The 23,285-nt window shown below is 35.1% G+C and overlaps 1 protein-coding gene across 3 annotated transcripts in view; it reads right to left on the bottom strand.

Annotated features, from left to right (window-relative positions):
* Positions 1-20,330, bottom strand: part of ETV1 (ETS variant transcription factor 1) — an 86,131-nt gene extending 65,801 nt beyond the window's left edge. Inside the window, exons 1-6 of one of the 3 annotated variants that reach the window (XM_037836810.1) lie at positions 20,183-20,330; positions 19,887-20,083; positions 19,627-19,758; positions 18,690-18,777; positions 17,293-17,340; positions 8,147-8,200 (exon numbers count right to left, since the gene is read on the bottom strand). In XM_037836810.1, coding sequence (XP_037692738.1) covers positions 8,147-8,200; positions 17,293-17,340; positions 18,690-18,777; positions 19,627-19,671 — 235 coding nt within the window. In that variant the 5' untranslated portion in view covers positions 19,672-19,758; positions 19,887-20,083; positions 20,183-20,330. Of the gene's footprint in view, positions 1-8,146; positions 8,201-16,765; positions 16,951-17,292; positions 17,341-18,689; positions 18,778-19,286; positions 19,469-19,626; positions 19,759-19,886; positions 20,084-20,182 lie in introns of those variants that run through there. The other 2 variants (XM_037836809.1, XM_037836811.1) reach the window with 2 other exon arrangements.
* Between the last annotated feature and the right edge of the window lie 2,955 nt (positions 20,331-23,285).

Here is a 23,285-nt window from a genome sequence, read left to right on the forward strand (position 1 = left end):
AAAAAAGCAACAACAAGCCAACCATTTTTACTTAGCGAGGCACAGCACAAACTCTCATTAGGAGAAATTCAATAACAGACAGAAGCAAATATACACTGTGCATCTTAAGTAGATATCCAATGTTAGAAAACAAAATGCACACACTAGTGACAAATAAAATCCCATAATAAACACTAAACATACAATTATTACATAAAGGTCCACTGCAGGAAATAGTCTAGCTCAGGTTATTTCTTAATTACATCTGATTTCACAAGATTTAGACATTCTATGAAATGGTGGCCTCCAAATATATGTATTTTCATGACTGCTTTGGTCTTACTTTCCAATACTACTAAATGTTGTGTTTGCTTTCTTATACATCACTATATATAAGGGTACCTGGATATATTAAAAATACTGGACAAAAGATGGTAATACTGAGGTTCTGCAAAAAATTTTCCACTCTCATTTCTTACCTAGATTTTTCAACAAATACTATTTGGCTCTAAGCCTAATAAGTCCAGGCACTGCATAAAAATGCATACTTATTGAGCAAAGTTTAACCAAAGACAGCACAGATAACTTTTCTCAAAATAATTTGCTGCTAATTATAAGCAGGGTGTGTAGAAAGCATTTATTGACATACTCCCTTTCAGCTTGCTGCTGAAGTCAATTTCTAGGATTTTTTTTATACTAAAGGCAGAATTAATGAAGGATAATTAGGTCAAGTAAAGAAAATGCTAAAGACTTGGGTTGAGACATATACTTTAACTTTCAACTGCAATGGAACATTCAAACCCCAGTTTTATGGGAGTTTTTGTTTTGTTTTTCACCTTCACATTAAGTCTAAAATATCTATCTTAGGAAGACTGACCTGTGATAAAACCAAAAAAATTTAAAAAGGAGCACCTAGAGCAGACTTCATTAAAATTAAGACTGAAGCATTTTTCTATCTGTAAGTATATTAATATTTTGTAGTAATTTCTACTTACACAGTATTTTCCTATTAATTAAGATTTTGTCCTCAAGTCCACTTTTAAGTAAGCATTCACCAGGTTATCTTTTCTTACTTGCTTGAGTATGGAGAAATTGTCATAGAATCATAATTAGCCTGGCCTGGGAGCTTTATTTAGTTTTCTGTCACCTTAAGCAAGTGAAGTTTAAGTAACATGTCCAGGTCCCAGGATTTAAATTTTGCTTCTTCTACTGAACTTAATGGATTCCTGGGAGGCTATCTTAAACATAAATTCTTGCAAGATGAAGCCTGTTTCCCATAGGATTTGTTTTGACTTCAGAGATGTGTTCCTTATGAAATAGTCAAATGCTGAATTAAAATTTTTTGTCTTGATGAAAAGGTGTCTCTAAAATGTGATAGACACAGGCACATGAGCACCACCAAGGTAAGACAAGACAAGAATTCCTAGAGGAATCACTGGAACAGTGCAGGGTCACAAATGCCTGGGAAGAGTCATAATTACTAGAAATCCTCTTAAACTAGAACTGATGCTAGTATGTTAGGGATTACAATCAGGGATGAGTTTCTGGGGAGAGAAATTAAGTATGAGAGTCATATTTGGAATTGGAAAACACAAATGACTCTAGCAGAGATTATAAAAATTAAGAAAGTATTTAAAAATATTTTTATATAGACTTCAGTTTTTAAATTTCTCATATATTTAAATACTAATACATAACTTAGACAAAAATATCCAGAAACTTGCAGTATCAATTATGTAATCAGTTGTATATGCTTATAAAAAACAGGGTCCATTTTTACAACTTAATTGCAATAGGATGACACTTCTGTCTGTTTTATGAATAAATAATACAAATAAAAATGTATTTTATTTATATTTTTATTTACAAATAAAAAAATAAAATATCTGACCTTACGTTCTGTGGAAAACCTGCATCAGAATTATCTAGAAGCTCAACAGAGATTTGGGGGCCCTGATCCAGACCTACAAAGTCAGACCAACAGGTAGGGAGCATGAAGCTCCATTTGAAAAAGCTGCCAAAATGATTCTTATCCATGGCCAAGGGCGGATAAGAAGATTACTCATTTAGAATTATACAGTTGCCTACTGGCAATAAAAATAAATAAATAAAACATTCAAAGCTTATTCAAAAGACAGATATTATCTATCTCAACAGGTCAACAGATAAGGTCTAAAACTGTTAATTCAAGAAATTTCAATACAAGCATTATTTAGTATGTGGCACATCTAAAATGAAAAAAAAATGGTTGCCTTTAGGGAGTAGGACTGTAAGATTTGAAGTTGGAATGGGGAATGATTTTGCTTGTGTGTGTGATTTTTCCATACTCTCAGAATATACAGCTTTGATAAAATAGACTATAAAAAAAGTAAAAGACAAGACCAGAGCAACAAACAAAACACACACACATGCACAAAGGAAGAATCTTCAAGAGCTACCTATCCTTGGATCTCAGGCATATACCTCAGGTGACGAAAGCAGGAGACTATTCATCCTTGAAATGGAAGTTTGAGTCCAAATGCAGTAACATGTTTAAATATGCCTCAAAAAAACATAGTAACATGATGATGATTGCATAATTATAAAGCTTTTATCGTGTGACCATGTGACTGTGAAAACCTTGTGACAGACAACCCCTGGATACAGTGTATGGGCAGATGAGTAACAAAGACAAAAAATATATATAAATAATAGTGGGGGATAAGGGCTATGAGATGTTTTGGATGTTCTTTTCAGTTTTAGTTTTTTATTTTTATTAATTTTAGGGGGGAGAAATGAAAATGCTCTAAAATTGTGATTTATGTATACATTGGTTGGATTTTATGGTGTGTGAAATATAGCTCAATAAAATTATATTTAAAAAAAGACCAACACAGTAACAAACTCATGTTCTCAAATGCCAGAAATGGAGCTTCTCTTTGAGTTTGTATTCTCCTGATAAAAAAAGTCAGAGAAATGAAAGAACACAAATTCTTCCTGGCAATCATATTCAGAACTTTAATGAGGCAATAAACCTTTCTAAATTAGTTAAAAAAAAAAAAAAAAAAGCAAACTTTTGTGTAGTACTCATCGTATATGTAAAAAGAAACAGAATGCAGGAAGGTAGCTTAGTATAAAGGCAGAAAATCAAGAAACGCAAATCATATACAGAACTTGCCTACCTTGAGCAAGTACATGTTAACATAAATTATTACACCAGGGTCTGCATAGACCCTGACTTCAGGTTTTAGAAATAGATTTTTAACAGTAATTTGTTAAGGTATTTGTTTTTCCACTTCCCTGCAAAAAGAGAATCAAAGAACTTTCCTTTTTTAAAAGAATTAAGAAAACTAAGTGCAGTTATGACTTTTATTTATTTGAAGAAAGTGCCTCCCATGTAACAATAGTGGCTTTAAAGAGTTGAGTCCCCACACACTGGTTTGTCTTGATTATTTTTAGATGGGCCACTGGTATTAGAAACATCAGTTAAAGTAGAGAAGTTTGCAAAAGATTTACTTTCGTGAATGTATTACAGAGGAGTCAAGGTAATAACATCATTCAATTGACTTGCATTCCAGTGGGCTTTCTTAAGTATAAGAGAAAAGAGTAAAATTACAAGGATCTACTTAGCTGGGAATTTTGAATAACCCTGGCTATACTCCTGAGAGTGTTCTGGGAGAACCTGAAATGTAAATGTGAACATCATCCATCATGCGAATCACTGTCGAGAAAAGACCAAAATGTACTTATATAGCCAAATGGAAAGAAACTAGTTATAAAAATAATACATAAATTTTTAATGAAAAAAACGGGAGGTGGCAGATTTGAAAAGATTGGTGATATAATTAAATCTAAAGTATATGATTTAACGTACAAGAATAAAAATATAACTAAATGTAAATCACGTGATTTTCAAAAATTCAGTTTATACACAAATTTCTATCTACTTCAAAAGATGAGGTTCATCTACATTCTAAATACTCTGAATTTTCTTCCCTGAAGAGACAGAATTCTACCTCTTCTAGTCTAAAGTATACCCTAAAGTAATGCAATGTGTTTTATTTTTTCAGCAGTTGACTGAGTTATGAAAAGTTTTGTTTCTAGGAAACAAAAATGTTGTTAAAACGATATACTTGATACTCTTAGCCTTCACTCATTTCCTAGGATGGACCTGTAGGGAGTGTTTTGTTTGTTAGTTTGTTTTCATGTTTTTAATATCTATACTTGCTTCCAAGGTTGCCATCTTTCAAAGGTTAGAGGTTAAAGTATAACTTCATTGGAGTTCATATTTCCAATTGAAGTATTTAGTAAATAAGAAAAATAGAACACTCAGGAAAATTTTAGAAAATACCAAGTACTATATTTTAATCTCATTTCCCATAATTTTTGAATGTTCTGTTCTCTATTCTTCTACATATATTTACACATTTAAAAATCAAATGTTCTGTAATCCAGGATTGAGCAGAACTTTGCATTTGTTCTACTAACCTGCATTAGTCAAAGGGCTAAAGAAATAGAAGCAAAAGCAGAAGCATCTTATTTGATTGAAGTATGTAAGGAAATCTGATTATCTCCAACTGAAAAAATGGCCCTACAGAATTTATAGATGGACCACACAGGGGTGATGGCGTTTCTTTCCGTTCCTAGAGATGGGCTCCCTCTGCTCTACTAAGCACACCCAGAAAGATGATACTCCAACATTTGTAAAAGGCAATCAGGGAAGCAACATCCCCTATTTGATAGGCCTCTTCTTCCAAAAATCTTCCTGACAATATAATCCAAATGCCCTATTCCTCTTTCTAAAACATGTCCCTCTTTTTCTGTTTTCAGTAAAGACGAAATTAGATGGTCATCATCATCTGAATCATAGCCCTTACGTCAGTGAGAACTTAATAAAAAGCACACCACTTTCTCTTTATTAAGACTGTTTCCAATTTGTTTTTACCTTTGTATGATTTCCTTTACAATTAGGGTATTTTATTCACAAGTCCCAGAGCCATATTTTTTAAACTGTAAATTTTTGCTAATTGGAAGTAAAAGAAAACTTTACCATTGTGAAATGTTTGATTTAACTTTCATGGTTTCAGCATGCTTTTCCAGAATGAGACATATATATATATATACATGCATATATGTATATATATATAGTGGGTTTTAAGGTATGATCACATATGTTTCTGCCTTAAGAAAGGAATTAGGACTTTGAAAATACTTAGTAGGAAATAAGCACTATGAAACTGATCATGATTATGATGATTTTACTAATTGTTCTTCTATAATATGCAAGCCATGCTGAATATGACATGCTCCTAATCCTCATCAAAGAAAGACACATATCCAAAATACAATATAAAATATAGGATGCTATACAATCCCACTAAGGATTAAGACTTCAAGAGGGCAATGTGTAAGCTGAGTCTACAGTAAGAAGTTCACCAGACTGCAAAGATAAAGTTAAAAATTTTAAAGCCAGCTGAGCATGTGCAAAGGCAAAGAAGCACAATGAGCTCAATCTGCTTGTAGAACTGCATATAATTTAGAATAGCTAAAGCATGGAAAATGGGAAGGGATAAGGTGCTGGAATGGCAAAAGTGAAAGCTGAAAAGGTAGTCAAGATCCAAGTTTATGGAACACTTTTCTGTACTGCTAAAGAATTAGGACTTTGTCCTGATGGAAGTATAAGGAGAAAACTGATAGTCAAATAGTCATGTGTTAATGCCGTTACATAGAGTAAATGGAAAGGGGAATAAATGAAGGCAATAACACCAATAAAAAGCTGATTCACAAGTTCAGTCAAGATGGAATATGGCTGATAACTACGGCAGTGAAACAGAAAAGAAATCATGGAAATTAAAATTTTTTTTTATTAAATTAAGATATTTTTGAAAGGGAGAATCAACAACTTAAAAAGTAGCAAAGTATATAATAAAGAACTGAGAGAGATTTGAGGATAATTCGCAGATTTTAGGCTTGCATGTTGATGCCATTAACTTAGGAAAGCAAAAGGAAGAGATGAGAAATGTGGGTTAGGAAAAATAATGGTTTCAACATGGACTTCCTGAGTGTTAATTCTGTGGAGCATTATGTTGAAGATCAGGGTTGCTGTGTAAAACATCTTTTACACTGACACAAAGCTGAGGGCTGAGGGGCTGAGTCCAGAGCTGCTACCTTTTTAAAAATGTGTTCTTGGACTCTAGTGGTGGATCAGGTGAAGATGTTCCATATACAGCAGCAGAGGAGAGACCCTGGCTGGAGATAGCAATGTAGGATGAATCGCAATACAGAGTTTTGCTGACCAATACAGCAGCCAATAACCTCACACAGCTATTTGCATTTAAAGTAAGCAAAATTAAATAAAATTTTAAATACAGTTCTTCAGTCTCATTAGCTACATTTCAAGTGCCCAACTGCCAAAGTGGTGAGTAGCTACTGCGTTGGATGGCACAGATATATATCATTTCCATCATTATAGAAAATTCACTGGGACAACACTGTAGAGCCTGTAAAATTAGGAGGAAAGCATTCAGCACAGAACCCAGGGAAGGAAGAGGTTCATAAAGAGGAGGAACGTAAGAGAAATGGAGTGAGGAGGAATAATCAAAAGAGTATATAAAGAGAAAGGAAAAATCACACCACTCTGAACAAGGGGAGAGAGATTTTAAGGAAATGAAATGGTCAAGAATAAAAGAAGCTGAAAAGAGTTCAAATAAGAAAAAGAATTTTAAAAATTTCCTTTAGATAGTTTATTTTGCCCTAGCATTTGGTATGGCATTGGAATTGTTACCAATTTCTTCAGATGTAAAATGACTGAATGAGACCAATTATCCCACTCAGATGACAGATTTAGCTTTTAGAAAGAATTCAAGCACTCCATAGAAAGGACAGACTATGTTGGAAATGTGACCCTTCTCTTCCCACTCTTTAATCAAGAAGGCAAGGCCTTGCATAGCTGTCACACTTCTGGGAATGTTTCTAGGAGTCTCTAATTAAAGTCTGTATCTTTGCTGAACAGGTTTCTTGAAAGCATATGCCAAGTAACTGTAGACAGTCATCAAACAGCACAAGGAATTCTCTTCTCAGGTCAAAAATCAAGCTGAACTAAAACATGGGAGAGAACACAGAAGAAGCTTCACTCCCCTCAACACCTGAGAAATTTAAGACACCAAACATAAAAGTAGAAAAGATTGCTCACAACCATGTTACTTGAAGTACTGTAGGTATTTATATTAATTTATGATACTAAGGTATAAAACCATGGGTTAGATAAGTTGTAAGGTATTAAGAATCTCTTGTTGCTGTTGATATTGCCTCTGTAACACTGTAAGTGGATGAGAAAATGAATCAAGTTAGAGCTTTAAATGGTGCTAAGAGAACAAAAATGTATGAGGCCAGTTTCACAATCAAGATGGCATTTATACACTTTACTATTTGTACTCTCAGGTCAATAGCTGCAGTTAGCTGGTAGAATGGCAAAGTATAAATATCAAAAATAAGCCCCAAGGTAACCATGTTTGTACAGGCAAAATGCTCACTCTGCAATTAAGGGAGGGCAGGCAGTACCCCATGAATCACCCCTCATGCATTCTCTGACAATCAGACCCTGGAGCAAGTCTCAGGAAAAGGAACACTGAAGGGATGCTACTGCCATTTGGCTTAATGCAATGGAGAAACAGAAAATTTCAGACTAAAAATTAAATCAAAGCAGGTGACAGATCATGCATGTAAAATAAAATAGTGCAGTAAGTCAATGAATATTTGGTCCAGGATCGTTCATAAGTTATACAATAAATAATCTTGTGGATTTTAACTACTGACAGCAAAATGGGACTTTTTCCTGTGAACATAATAACAAACTGGAAGTAAACAATTGCACATTCATGGATCACACTGATTTCTGCTCAAGGGATATTTACCCAATGTGAAGAACAGGATCATATTTTAATCAAATCAGTTGGCCTTGGTTACTTTTAGAGCTCTGCTAATTTCATACAGGGATTCTGCTGATGTCACAACCTGACAAATAAAACAGCCTGTAACTGTAGACTGAAAAAGCACTGGTATAATACAAGACACTGGAAGTTAAAGTCAACAAGAGTGGGGGAGGGGAGGAAGGAAGGAAAGAAGGGAGGAAAGAAAGAGAGAAGGAAAATAAAAGAAAAATGCAAGAGATGAGTCATACTATACTTACAACTTTCAGCCTGATAGTCTGGCACAAACTGCTCATCATTGTCAGGTACCTGAGCTGAAGAGGGAAAAAAAAAAAAAAAAAAAATTTAAAAATAAAATAAGAGAGAAACTGCCAAGGCAAGGGAATAGCAAATAAGATCTTTCAAGTAAGAACTTTTTAGACTGAGATCAAATCTATGATTATTTGCCAATGAGCTCCAATTTAAAACAGTATTGACAGCAACACTTGGGAAGGAAAATAGAGGGGATAATTCATGTCAAGTACAGAAAAAATATATACATATATATATCTATATGTTTGCCAGGAAAAAAAAAAAAAATATATATATATATATATATATATATATATCAGAAATATAATGGTGGCAGTTGTAGTCTCTGAATTTCACATGCCAGATGGAAATAAAAGGGACATGTAAAATAAAAGAAGCTACAGGATTTCACCTAGCTGCAGGGTTCCTTTTAGCAAGAATAGAGCAAAAGGTATTTCAGTTCATCCACTGCCAGTGCCTAAGCAGCTCTTCTAAATTAAACAATTCTTTTAAACAATGTACAATTATCACTCACACCCCTCTACTTCTCTAGAAATATATGCTTTTGGTATATTTGGCCTATCGCAAATTTGTCTACCATTATTAAAAATGTTTGAACCAAATTTAGGCAAAATATGCTACAAAGTTTCTGAAATTAAAGATCAATGATGATGACCATATATAATAAGAATAACAAATAATAAAAACTAAAATGCGTCTTTTCATGCAAAATATTTTCCTGGTGACTATTCAGCACTAACAAAAAGAATATCACTATTTCATCAATGTCAAATGACTACCCTATTTTTAGTAAAGGAAAAATACAGAATAGCAAGGACTTAATGCATTTGGCAGCAATCAAAACAAAATGCACTTTTTCTCTTCTAAAATATTTTCATCACAGTTGATTTAGACAATACAATAACCAATTCCCAACTGACAGAATATTACTAAAACCAATTTTCACACACACACACAAAAACACACACTCACATAAACTACATAAAATAGAAGTTAGGTTATTTTTAATTTGGTGAAAATATAATGAGTTATCCTAATTAACTTCGACTATAATCTGATTAGCTAGTATTTAGTTTACTACTATTGTACAATACTGATTCCTTTATCCAATGAAGTCATATTAAAACAGACGTCAATTAATTTTTTAAAAAACAAGCAGATTCTTCAAGGAATCCTTTTAAAAATAAACAGTATGTTGAAAATGTTTCAGGTTGGAAATTGAACGGGTTAAGAAAAATTCTATATAAAAAAGAATTAGTATATGTAATAAAACACACTTAGAATTAAAGTTTCTTTTTTAATCAGTTTACCAAATAGTATTTTTTTAAAAAACAGAAATATGTAACATTAAGATTTATGTTATATTAGTTATAGCCTAAGTAATCGAATGATAATCTTGTCTTACTAAAATATATGCAGTTTGACATGCAACTTTTTTTTAACAAATTTCTTCTACACATCAATACTTAAGCTTACTAAAAACACACAATAACCTCAGCCACCAAATGAAACCAAACAAATTAAGAACTTATAACTGATGCCTATTGGATCAGCAAGGAGATTTTCTTTCCTCTTTGTATTCCACTAATATCTGATACCCTGATACTTTAAAGTTAGAAAAACTTTAAATCATAGTTTCACCACTTGCTAGCTGTATAACTTTGGGCAAGTTATTTAGCCTCTCTGAACTCCATTTTACTAATTAGTTGAATAGGGATAATAAAAGTTTTTTGCCTTTTGTTTGTGTATTAAATAAAATAGCCTAAGCACTACCAGACACAATGCAAGATACTCAATAAATATTATTTATTTTCTTCTTTTCACTCCTCCACCACCTTTTTCTTTCAGTTTACAAGAAACTGACTTCAATCATTGAAACACAAAAATATAACATATAATGCTAATGAATTATACTGGAGAGGGATAAAAATAACAACTAAATCCCATACATTAGCATTCTCTGAGCTATTAACCCCACATAATTTTTGACATTGCAGTTAAATTTGTTTTTTCCTTTAGATTTATAAATTACATGTGGAGTAGAACCCTTTAAAATAAGTCTTCACACCAAAGAGATTACAGAAGTATTTTTATATGTATTTAATAAATAACAGTGGGTCCTGCACATTTTTTTCCCATCATACCCATATGTTTTGGTTTTCCCTCTAAATTAACAGCTAAACAGGTAACTACTGAGATGCAACATTATCATCCATAGCAATTACTATGTTTTTACAAAGTCAACATTTACAAGAATCTAATAAAATTGTAATATCCCCTTACAGGAATAGTTAAAAATAGCTCGTGAGTAACAAAAGTGTATTTGTAATTCAATATGCTGGTAGGACTATACTAAAGGTCAGATTTCTTTTTTCCCTTTACTATCACAAGACAAAGTTGCAACTCCATGATATGTATCTCTACAAGAAAGGCGTAAAAATCACTGATGGATGTGTGGTGTGTGTTGGGATATGTGTACAAAAAAAGGCAAAACTTTAGGAGCAGAAAAATCTAGAATTTATACCTCACAAATATACAGAATATAGCTGCATACTAACAATTTGTAAAAAGTAAGAATAAGAATTGCTATTTCTGTTCTAACTCCTTAACATACTGAATAAATACTTCACACTTATGCCTGAACATTTTACAGAATTTTAACAAAAAACATATGACTCACATTTTCACAGAAGCTAATCTTAAGAAACTGAATAGACCAAATGAAGCAGCATGCTACTTAAATAGACAAAGGCTTAAGTATACCTCTAATTTCAAGTTAGACTAAAAGGAAAGCAGTTAACTAAAAACATAAGTTGGATCTGGGCAAGGAAAATATGACAAACTATTGCTGCACTTGTATCATACATTTCCTTTTTTTCTTCAATCCACAGTAATTCTGTGAAGTAGCAAACTATAGCTGCCTGAAAACTTGTGGCAAGCCATACCAACTCCAAAGTTGAAAATTAACAAGAGAAGCCAACCTGAAAACAAAAATTTTTTTTTACTACTACCTATTATAAACTATGCTTGAAATGATCACCTTTGGGAATGAAAATGTTTCCCCCAACACTATGTAATTAAAGAGGAAAGGGAAGAGGAAGAGAAGAAGAAGAGGGGAAAGTATACACCCAAAGACCAATAAAAGGCTTTCAAGAAGATTAAGCATGTGGATTTTACTGGTAATAGCTGGAGCGGTTCTATCAGTTCATTGCACATTAATAGACAAGTTGCCATCAAGTCTCAGGATCTGGGCTTTAAAAGGATAGTATCTGCACTCTCAGCTCTTTGCTTTACCTAGATTATTATCCAAAGTTGATTTTTTTTTCCTCTCACTGTTTTTACTACATAGCTGTACATACTATGGAAAAGAAATGCATGAAAGCATTATTCATGATCTATATGCCAAAGAATCACCAACCCCATTTTAAATTTTATATCCTTTTTCAACTAAATTTCCTTGGAGGGTAGGCTAGGCAATTTTAAAATATAACTTGCCTTTACTTTCTACCTGTTTTTAATTTTCAAATAAAATAATCATCATTACTTAAGAAAAGGTGAAGGTTAAATATTCTACAAGGTTGGCTGAAGAAAAGTAAAAGCCCCCTTTTCTTACAAACTAGGGGCCTGTTTATTTTTCTTTTAGTATAGGAAAAAAGGTAGAAAAATTACAAATAAAACATGTCAAGTATAAAAAGGGTTAATATTTAATTAAAACCAGTTCTATCCCCTGTAACAATGACCTGGAGCCAAACAAGGCGGAAGATGTATGAGTCATTCTTTCTGCCCGTGAATGAGACAGCTGATCTCCTCAGCAATTCCTCAAGACAAGCAGGCAGAACTGGAGTTCTGCCTCCATTCACAAAAACACAGTCCAGCCTGAGCCATGTGGCCCAACCGCAATCTTTTCATGTCACACCCTTCCAAAGAGTTAAAGCAAGTAAACTTGAACTTGAAATATAAACACCCCAACTTTATTGCTGTCTCAAATACAAACTCAGACCCTCTAAGGAACACATTTAAATACATGACAAGTTTATGAAATTAACAAATATATATATGTATTTAACCCATCCTGCTTCACAAGGTAACTTGTCACAGTAATCTGAATGTTCAGAACTAAGAGCGAAGGAAGGTGAGAATGAAAGGAGGGAGGGAAGGAGGAAGGGTGGAAGGTAGGAAGGAGGAAAAACCGCTAGAGAAATACCTAAATTTGTTGCCTATTATTCAAATTTTCTTTATTATTAGATAATGGATTGTTGCTGAATTTTGTAGCATTTTACTTTGAATCAAAGGGTTAGAACTGAGCTTCTCTGAAGAAATTTACAACGTATTTTACATAAAAGTAAAATAGTAAGAAAAGCTACCTTCATACAATGGTATTCTGTTTAATCCTTAAAAGAAAGCTTCAGGCCATGGAACAAAATAATCATGAGTCCACTAAGCCTGGTTTTATACCACATCCGCTTTAAACATGAAAATGATTGTCCCAATGTGCAAGTACTAATTAATGCAGAAATATAAACATACTTGGACAAAAAAAAAGGTCTTTTTCCCCACGACAGAAACATCTTTAACACTTGATAAAGGCATGTTTTCTATATACTCTAAAAGAAAGAAAACACTGTGCTTTACTTGTTTCAAATCAGCTTCAATTCCTAACTCTAAAATGACCAGCAGTGACTTGAAAACTTAAGAATAGTTCAGAGCCAACTGCTGTTGTTTCTAGCCAAATACTTTCTCTAATTTTACAGAGGTTCTGACTACATTATTATTTTTTTTAATTTTTAATTACAAGATTGTACACAAGTCAAAGGGAATAGTCATACTATGAAATACGCTTATTAGGATCCTCTGAAAAAACTATACCTATGCTATACCAAACCCTAATTTTCTATTTTTAATTTTTTTTGCAAATAAATTCTAGATGAAAAAGCATTAATATAGTTCCAAGGAATGTTTAGAAATAAAATACATTTACTCAACCTGCTATCTTTAAATCAGTACAAATGTGAAGTCTTTCTCTTGTATTTAGAGTATTTCCTGGTGCAGCAAGAATAGTAGACCCTTACACACACACACACACACACACACACACACACACACACACGAATATTGTAATTTTATGCTTAATTCTCAAACCCTTTTTTATGCAAAGCACATAAAATAATGTAGTTTATAATGCCTTTATTTCTTACTGTACCACATTGATAAAAAATAAAAAAAAAATTCTTGAGCACATGTCCAATTTCATGTTCCATTTAAAAGAGAAAATTTTTGAAAAATAAAAGTGAATGCCTTATGACTACTATATATTGTGGATGACGTGCAAATAACAATAGCACTTATTATTTAAAGACCTTCATCAAAAATGATTTTGAATATAAATTTTGTATAAGTCATTGAGGTGAAATGAGGAGATAGTAATACCATCTCTACTTTTAAGTCAAGCTATTATTTGAAAGTCACATAAAATAAACAAAAAAAAAGGAAAACCTCATCTTTACGAGGTAATATCTTTGGTATAAAAAGGTTGTTCAGAAAAATAAAACTTTGAGTTGGAGGTGTGGTGGCAGATGAAACTTCACTTACTGTATCCTGATGGTAGCAAATCATTGTTGACTATTTTCCTTAATATACTGATGACATGGAACTTAAGAAACATCTAGACCACCACCAAAAATAACATTCAAAAGCATCTATGTCTTTTACATAAGAAAGATTCTGAAATTCATTCTTTCTCTCTCAGTTATGTTAGTAGGTAAGCTTTAAAAAGCGAGTTTAGAAATATGCAATCTCTTTGCAACTCAATTTTACATCCTTCTATTTCTGTCCCTGGCACACAAGAGATTCCATTTTACTTCTGAATTTCTAGGACACCAGTCACAAAACACCACTTAAAACAGGTTGTTAAAGAATAAGACGTTATTATGATGTTGATAGGATTGATATGTGAACTCATTATTTCAAGGAATCAAATAATTGCTATTGCCTTTCTGTCAGTAGCAATCTAAGTTCAAAAGATAAAGAATCAATAAAGAATTGTACGTAGTAAAATTACAGTATGAAGTATCTGTGGCACAAATATAAAATAGGCACAATCCCTGATTCCCTTTTTAAAACTATTATTGTGGTCACTGAAAGGATTTGCTTTTCAATTTTCAGAACTTCAAAATAACTTAATATTATTTTAAATTGTAAATATATGTGTTTTTAAAAAACCCTTCAAATAGCAGGGTTAGTACTTGGAATGTTAAACTAATGTCAAGTTACATTCTTCAAGCATATTTTTGATCTGTGCAGAGAAATTAATTTTGAAGGGAGGATAGAACTGCATTTTTAGAGAGAACTTTAGAAAATTGAAAATAGTCCTATCTTATTTACCCCAACTACTCCTAGGGGTAAAACATATTTCATAATCCATACTATTTTACCAAGTGACTAATTCATGTGTTCTGCTTTGGGTCCAAATTATAAAAATTCTTGCAGAAAAGAACAGAGTAAATATGCTAAGATAAATCATTTCCCAAGAATTTAGGGATTTTGATCATATTGTAAAAACATGATTTTCACATGACACATAAAAACTAATTTGACTCTCTTGTCTAATAGGATTTTTAGACCTGTTTAACTTCCCAACTCATGGGAGAAAACTTGGTTAATTGCCAATAATCTTTTCTTTTTTTAAAGGGGTCAAAATGCCTTAAAATTCCATGGTGACCTTCTTGGCTACAGAGTATTATGAAAAGAAATATGTAAATGGTACACAGTCTGCCAATTTGGCAATTGCTTAATTTCTGGATGTCCAGGAGGACATAAATGAACAAATCTAGCTACAAATAAACTTGGACAAATTTGAGATCTCTTCTTAGCTAATACTGTTTCAAGCTATAGGATAAGTCAAAAATGTTAGTGCAAAATAATAAAATTGCACTTAACTTCTAAAAACAAAAATGAATATGAAATCTATTAGCAAATGGAAAAAAAACTTCTATTAGATTTCTTAAAAATCACATAAACAACTTTTTGCTTATTTCAAGACTGGATAAATTAAAGTAAACTATTTTGACAAATATTCAAATTCGCCTAAAATGCAATTATTATCCTTAGTTCGAAAATAGTAGCCCACCTGGGTATTCATTAAAACACTCTGGGATTAATTCCTGAACTTATTAAGCTTATCAACTCTTTTCTAAGTAAATGTGCATGTTCCTCGAAATACATCAGTCATTTTCTAGGTTTATTTTATATAAAGCTAAATCTTCAGATGCGATTTACAGGTATGTTAATAATCATGAAAAAGAATATTCAGAGTAAAGTTTTAAAAGATAAACTTAGATACATTATACAAATCACTTATTCAAACTACAAGAAACAAAACAAGTCATGTTAAAAAAAAATGTACTGAAACAGATTATAAAATGGTAAGAGTCTGTCACAGATTCCACATTTTATAATTCCAGGAACAGAGTTGCTATGCACATGCAAAATGTGCCAGCAAGTGCACTGAGTTGGAATCAATGAGATTTAAAGATCTCAAAAAGGAACAAACCTTCCAGAACAATTAAAATAGATACCTTAAGTTATTTTAGATAAACAAATAAATTCCTTCATAAATGTAATGACCTCACAACCTTTAACTTTACAAACTAATACATAAACATTAATAGGGACACCTCTATGGAAATTTTTCTTGTAAAAGTTACGTCTGATTGTATGGGTTATGTTGCAATAACAAGTAATCTATTGCAATAAGTTTCATTTACAAAGATAAGTAAAATTACCTTTAAATATAACTAAAACTCCCATTAACACTTACCGTTCATTAACATACAAATACAATCAGCCTTTCAAATGACTACTAGGAAAGCTATTTAACTTAAAAAGATTCATAAAGATAGCAAAAGCTCTTTGGAGAACTGAAATATCAGCAAAACAAAGCAACTTATTTTACATGCTAACAGCAACTAGATCAACTGCAGGCAAAACCACCCGGTAAAGAGCATCAGTCTGCTTCAAAGTAACTACAACAATACTTGAGTTCTATTTAAAGAGACCCCCTCTCTCCCTTTACCATCCTAAAAATCTATTCAAGAAATTGCATGCTTCCCGTATAATATAAAGATAGAAATAGCACAATTATGCTCAGTGCTTAAATATCTAAAATTTTCTCTTTGTGTTTCCCAAAGACATCACAGGATAAATTACTTCATATTAACTATGCCAAATGCAAAAGAAAAATTTCAAATTATGGATGTCAAACATTAAATCGCTCAACATTAGGCATTTCTGAGGTTGTATAAAGCTTTACTGAAGCAATATTTTTGTTGCTACAAAATAAAGTTTCATAAAATTTAAGACATAATAGATTGCACCACAAAATTTTAACAATTATCCAAAATAAAAGTAATGCCTTTAAATGTCTCCTTGCTATACTAAATAATAAATCCTAATAAAAGTGACAAAATAGCAAAGGTCAATTTTAACAAACATTACCATACTTTAAAAATCCTCAAATGCCCCAAAGATTTATTTTAAAACCATAGATTTCCTAAGTATTGGATACAGACCTAACGTTCTGTGTTGTGAACAAGGTGGAAAGAAGACACTGGCACTTAAATCTTGAAGCATCCCGTCCTGATGAACCCAGAGAAACTAATTTCTGCCATCAGAAAAGTCCTCCACCAGAACACCAAATAATGATATGCGCTGCTCTAAAGGAAACAGCAAGCCGGGTTCTGGCTCTAGGAGGTCTCTCGAGGTACAATAACATAAACCTGATCAATTGCAATTAAAATCTGAACAGAGGCTTAGAACTCGAAGTCTTGGTGCATTAGTTCTTGCCAAAAGCAGATGTGATTGTGAGCTGGAAGCAATTTCTCCTGGTAATTTGTGATGACACTGGGTAGTGCAGCCTCAGAGTCCCTAAAGACAAACTCATCAGAGGCTCTAATGTATGCATGACACATGAGGTGGCTCTTTTAGAGCTCAATTAATTGGGCTGAACATTAAGACAGTAAGTTCAGGACTTTTTTTTTCCCTTCTAGAGTTGCTTCTCGCCAACCACCCTCCCTTTCAAAGCTGTTTTTTGCCTTACCTTCTGCAAGCCATGTTTCCTGTAACTGACTTAGATCTTGAAAGAGTTCTACAAGAAAAATCAAAGACATAAGATTTGCAAACCTTTAGGCTTCATTAAATAGAAATGTGTGTCATGAAATTAGTATTAAATATCAATTTAATTTGGAGTGGGGAGAGTCAATATAAAAAGAAAATAGGATTCATACAGAAAATATCTCAAGAATCCTGTCCATTTTCTTGATGCCTATTAAGCAATACTTCTTTAACAAATAGCTAGCAAACTAAATAATAAAGGCAATCATCTTTATTTTTCTTTTTAACAAATGGCTTAATAAACCCAGAGATGCCAAACAACACATATGCACCAGGAGTCACAAAAATACTGAGGTAAAAGTGTACCTATCCACAGAGCCTTTCTTAAATATATTTACCTCTTGCGCTAAAGTAGCAATGGAAGAATGATCAGAAAGACTGAAAAGCATTTTATTTACCTCTTCTGAATCTTATATAAAAGATGTAACAGTACCTAATATAATCCTCAAAGTACTGTATGTTTTCAGGTTTAATGCCTTAAGACTAAAAGGGACAACTTTTAAATACAAGTTTTTGAAGGAAATTTTCTACATCAGAAGACTTAGAAAAATCAAAGAGAAGTAACTCCCTGGCACCTGTGAATTATCAAATCCAAAAGTATATTCTGTCATGTTGGGAGGTGGAGGATGAAGTTTGAAGCATGAAGATTTGAGGAAGTTTCAGAATTCAATATACCTAATCTAAATTGCAAATTGAAACTTGATAATTAATCTAAGTACATTAAGTTTATTATGAATGCCCCATATAGCTGAAATAATTTATAATACATTGACCTCTTACCAACAGTTCATCAAAACAAATCTGTGACCTAGCTGACCAAATAGGGACTATAATTATTAATTAGGCCTTAATTATGATTCAGTGATCACTTTTAAGGCCCACAAACAAGATAGGACCTCACCTTGTAGTTATAAAAATTTTATGGTTTTGGTATAAAGGAGATGAGAAATCAATCACATAATGTAGAAAGAAAAAATTAAAGTGTACATAGTTGCTTAATTTGTCCCACTCTTTTAGATATTTTAGAATTCTTGCCTTAGTGTCTAGGATTAGTTATGTGGCATAGGGTATTTAAATACAAAAGAATGGTTTTAAAAAGGGATGTAATTTTCATTTTTTCCCCTTCTTTCATTAGTTTGTGACAAGACCATAAAATATTCTCCAATGCAAACTGTCACATTATGTAAATTGCTCCAAATAGAAGTCTGAGTTAAATTCTGTGTTTTCAAAGTTTATTAAGAGAAGATGGAAGTGCTCCTCTTCTTTATGACGGGTAGGGGAGTAGGTAAAAAGGAGGGATTCAGCCCCAAATTCAAACCTCACCTTCTGAATCATGAGCCAGATCTCTGTTAATGAATTTTCTTTTCCTGACATTTGTTGGTTTCTCGTTACAATTTCTCCCACGCTGACTCTACAAAGGGAAAGATAAAATCCTTTAAAAGAATGTAAACCTCAGATGTCTCACACACACACACACACACACACACACACACACAAACACATGCATATTTAACATAAAGTCTACTGAATCTTCTCTGAATAGGAAAGTAAAATTCCATAGTATCAATTCTAGTACTCCTTTTCTACATTCCTTTGACAGCAAAAGCTTATGCTGAAAATTCAACAGCTAAGAGAGTTGCTGACCGGTGCCGATCCTGACACCCCACTATTTATCAGTCATAGATTCGTGGTCTCTCAGCATCAAAACAACATCAAGCAATTACACTTAAAGTTCTTTTTAGGCTGGATCAAAGCTACATTAAAATACAGTGAAATTTATTCTCTCAGACACCCACACACCAGAAAAGCAGCAGAAAAAGAGTGCAGAAATAAAAAAAAATAATAATAATAAGAGAAAATGAGAAAAAAAAGAAACAAAAACACCCCATGTAAACAAAAAGCGTCAGCATTTGTCTCAACTTCATTCTTTTCAATGTGGCAGACAAACCCAGCCAGAAACTTTGAGTGCAGCAGTCTCTGCTGCCCTCCATCTCCTCTTCCACTCATCTTGGGCACTTTAATCAGAAAAAGGGGTCTTAAAAACAGAACTATGCCTTATCCAAATCACTGAAAGGTAAGCTCATTTTGAAGATTGGGCTTCTACAAGCAGAGTCGCCCTACAGTGGCAACAAAGCAGATAAAGTATCTGCAATCCCAGCCCCCTGCCCCCTCCCTTCTCATTCTCGCCCTCCCCCATCCCTCCCCCTCCCCGCTGTCGGAGTCAAGTTTATAAACAGCAACTTTCGAACTGATCACTCACATTGGTGACCATGTAAGGCACTTGCTGGTCATAAAATCCGTCCATGCTGCTGCTCTTCGCAAATCTCAGCTCAGTATTTTATATTTTGAGCATTTAGCTGGAGATTTCCTCGGAATCTGGACTTCTATCAACCTAGAGGGGAACAAGATGGCTTTTAGGCTTAAAAAAAAATCATGAATGAAGCTCTTGAATTTGCATAGCTAATTACCCTCCGACAGTCCCATTCACAAAAATAACCCTCCCTACACCGCCTCCTTCACCTGGATCCAAAGAGATCCTAGAGAGTTCACAATTTACATATTTTCGGCAGTAGCAAAATTCCGAACAAGAGGCGATGTATTTATTTGCACCCTCGATGTTTTCCTGCGCGGTCGGTGTACCTCGGGAAGCGCTGATTCGCAAATGTGTGCAAAACTAGCAATGGCGATCAACGAGACTTGCTTTGCACCTAACGGGACTAAAGAGACAGAGATACCTCTTTCGTAACGATAGTTTTTGCAACCCACAACCATGCAATTATCTGGAGAGACATTAAAAAGTTGTTGGAAAGACCCACCTGAAGGCCACGCTAGGCGAAAGACTGCAAAATATTCCCTCCAAATTTAATAAAAACATTAATTATTACCCAGCACTTCCCCCTTGGAAGCAGAAAGCGCCTCTGACAGAGCTCAATTCGGTGGTTTTTCCTCTACTTCTCCTCCAGGGGCCTCCAATCCAAACTGATGGATCGCTGCCTCCCATTGGCTCCGCGTTTCTTTCACAAGATCGGATTTCGAGCTGTCAATCAGGCTGCTCGCTGGCCCCTTCTTACCCGGCTCCCGCGTCCCCCTGCCCCAGTGGGTACCAAGCCGCGAGGTACGGGATTCGTAGCTTTGGAAACATCATGGAGGAAATCGACTCCTCTTCTAAACCGCTGCTTATTGTTAAGACGCGCAGGGACACTGTTGCCATGTGTATGGAGTCGCCCGTTCTCGTTACTGGTGTATTTGGTCCACTACTGGGCTGATTTCCTTAAAATACTTTTGTTCGGTTCACGTGTATACGCTGAAGCGCAATCCACAAAGCCCGTGCCTCCTTAACTGCTCTTGGACCCCAAGATCTCCAGCACCCCAACTCTTTATCTGACAAGAGTCCACCTCTCTCCCTAGCCTCGTTCCCACTAAGCTTTTGACCCAAGTTCTTTTCCTTTTTCTCAACACCCCACCACCACCACCATTATGGTTATCGAAACAAATTTTTAGAAGCCATCCTTAACCAAAACTAGATCCTACCCTAAGAGGGACAAAAAAAATAAAACATCTTATAGTGAAAGCATCTGGAAGACGGAGAGGAATTGCTTCTTAGGAAAGAAAGGGAGAGTTGCGTTGGGAGGGGGAACTGGGAGGACTACGGAGCATTCTAGGTAAGGCGCAGTGTATAAAAATCAAATATGTACCTACATGTGCATTGGGGAAAGGTGCTTCCAGCCCACCGTGGAGGTAGGGAGGAGCAGCGAGAGGATGCGGAAGTTTGGATGTCCTAGGAACCCGCACGATTCCTGAGCTTTTGTTATGTACATAGTGAGGCTGAGGGTGTCACTTACTGTACTTGACGCATTCACTTCCTCTCGAGCCTTTAAACTGCCAGAGCCGGGAGTTGTGGGCGTACAGTGAGGAAGCTCGGGTTTCAAGGGCAATGACCAGGACGTTAAAAAGTGAGGGTTGTATCTCTGGAGCCACTTGCTGTGACTCTCCTACAGAGCTTGGAGCAGTGAAGTCACTAAGGACAACAGCTGTGAGGCCGCGGGGAGGGGACCAGGGGCTCGTTGCGTTGCAATTCACTTGTAATCTATATGAAAGTTCCTTTCTTACACAAAACCTTATGGAGACGCATTACAATGGAGTGTAAGCGCACAAAACTCAACCCCGGACCTGTGGAGGGAACCAGGAGGCGGAAGGTCTAAGTCAAAGCGAAAAAAAAAACCATCTATTACTGGGGAAACAATCAATACGGTAGGCAACAAGGTTACACACCGTGCATTCTCTGAAACTCTAGCAAATCAGAGTAGTCTGTAACAAAGTGCGTACCTACAAACATTTTGAGCGGGAACTGCATTTTAACTCTGGCCAGGGCGGAGTTATAGGCGCAGCCTGTGTCCGGAGCTGGGACTGAGGCTCTTGGGTACTTTTTACGAGAGCACCAAGGCAGCGGACAGCGAGAGCGGGGAGCAATAGCAAGGGCGTCCCGCCACTCGGCACTCCCAGGATAACCCAGCCCCTATAATCTGAGCAATATTTTCCAAGGACCTTCTCAGCGGCCGGAGCCTGGCGGGTATCCAGGGTAACCGGGAGAGGGCGGAGCTTCGGGTTAGACCCGGCGAGGTTCTCCCCACAGCCAATGACTAACTGTATGTTCCCAGCCCATTGTTGTTTATTTCTGACCCCGCAGCGCTCCGCTAGGGGATTGGCCACTTAAGGAAATAGGGCGGAGCCTCTCCCGCCCCCGCCACCACCTTTCAGCTCCATTCACAAAATTCCGGCCCTTCTTGATCACATGTTTGGGGGCGTGGACGGGAGGGCAGGGGAAATGACACAACAAAGGCCCAAGTTTCTCAAAAGGCAAAACTTTTTTGCCTTCATACTTTCACTACGTCCCGTCACTGAAACAAATTCTAGAAGATGAGGAAAAGGAGCGTTAGATATGGGAGCATTATAAGCGGGGGTAAAAAAAAAAAGTCCGAAATTAAAGGAAGGCTCACGTGTGGATGATTCCGGGGTGCCCTGCCTACAAGTAAAGCTGCTCAAGAGCAAAGGAAGAGAATTAAGGAGAATGAGGAGAGTCTTAAAAAAAGGACTAGTAGCTTTTGCTTGCTGCTTCGCCAAGTCATTGTTTTCAGAAGTGCAGTTTGATGGATTTCAGTGCTCTCACTTAAAGTTCTGTAATTTACATTTCTGCCTTTCGATTCATCCCACAATTTCTTGTTAAATTTTGAAAGCTTGTTTTAGGAGTGTTGCAGGTTTTCTCCGGGTGACAATTTCAGTTTCCATTTCCTTCAGTCCTTCACAGGCCCTTATCCGTACACCCTTCTCCACCCTCCCACTGCTGAACTGGCACACACAAGCTGCGCGCTAATCCTCTGATTTTTACATGTGTTGCCAGACTCCATATTTTCCCCTTGGAATTCTTTAAACGAACTCATAACCTCTAACTATTTGAACTCATGTGAATAAGCAGACAGCCCGTCTCCGTACAGCTCAGTTTTGTTGAAAGAGGGTAAAGTTTTAAGACAAAAATGCCACTCTTGCAAATGAAAAATGAAACTTTTCTCACCCTCACTTTCTTTTCCCTTCTTTCTCTTTCTGTCCTTTTTTTGCCTTGATACCATTGAGACTGGTGGCTTTGCTTCTCAATGGGGAAAACCAGAAGACCCAGCCCTGAAGGCACCGGAAGGGCTGAAATTGTGTTTTTCAGAAAATGTTATGATTGTGGAAAATGTCCACAGAGGCAGCTGTTCTATCCACAGAGAGAAACGTTAAAAGTTGCACAAAGTTTCCACCACTTTTGAAAAGGAGTCTAAAAAAGAGCTTAGTAAATGCCAATCCTTCTTGAATGGAAAATTTCATTTTGGCAGGATTTCAGGCATAAAATGGCAGAACAGAGGCCAAGAGGCTTTGACATTT

Source organism: Choloepus didactylus, chromosome 5, assembly GCF_015220235.1.
Source record: "Choloepus didactylus isolate mChoDid1 chromosome 5, mChoDid1.pri, whole genome shotgun sequence".
NCBI classification, from domain to species: domain Eukaryota; kingdom Metazoa; phylum Chordata; class Mammalia; order Pilosa; family Megalonychidae; genus Choloepus; species Choloepus didactylus.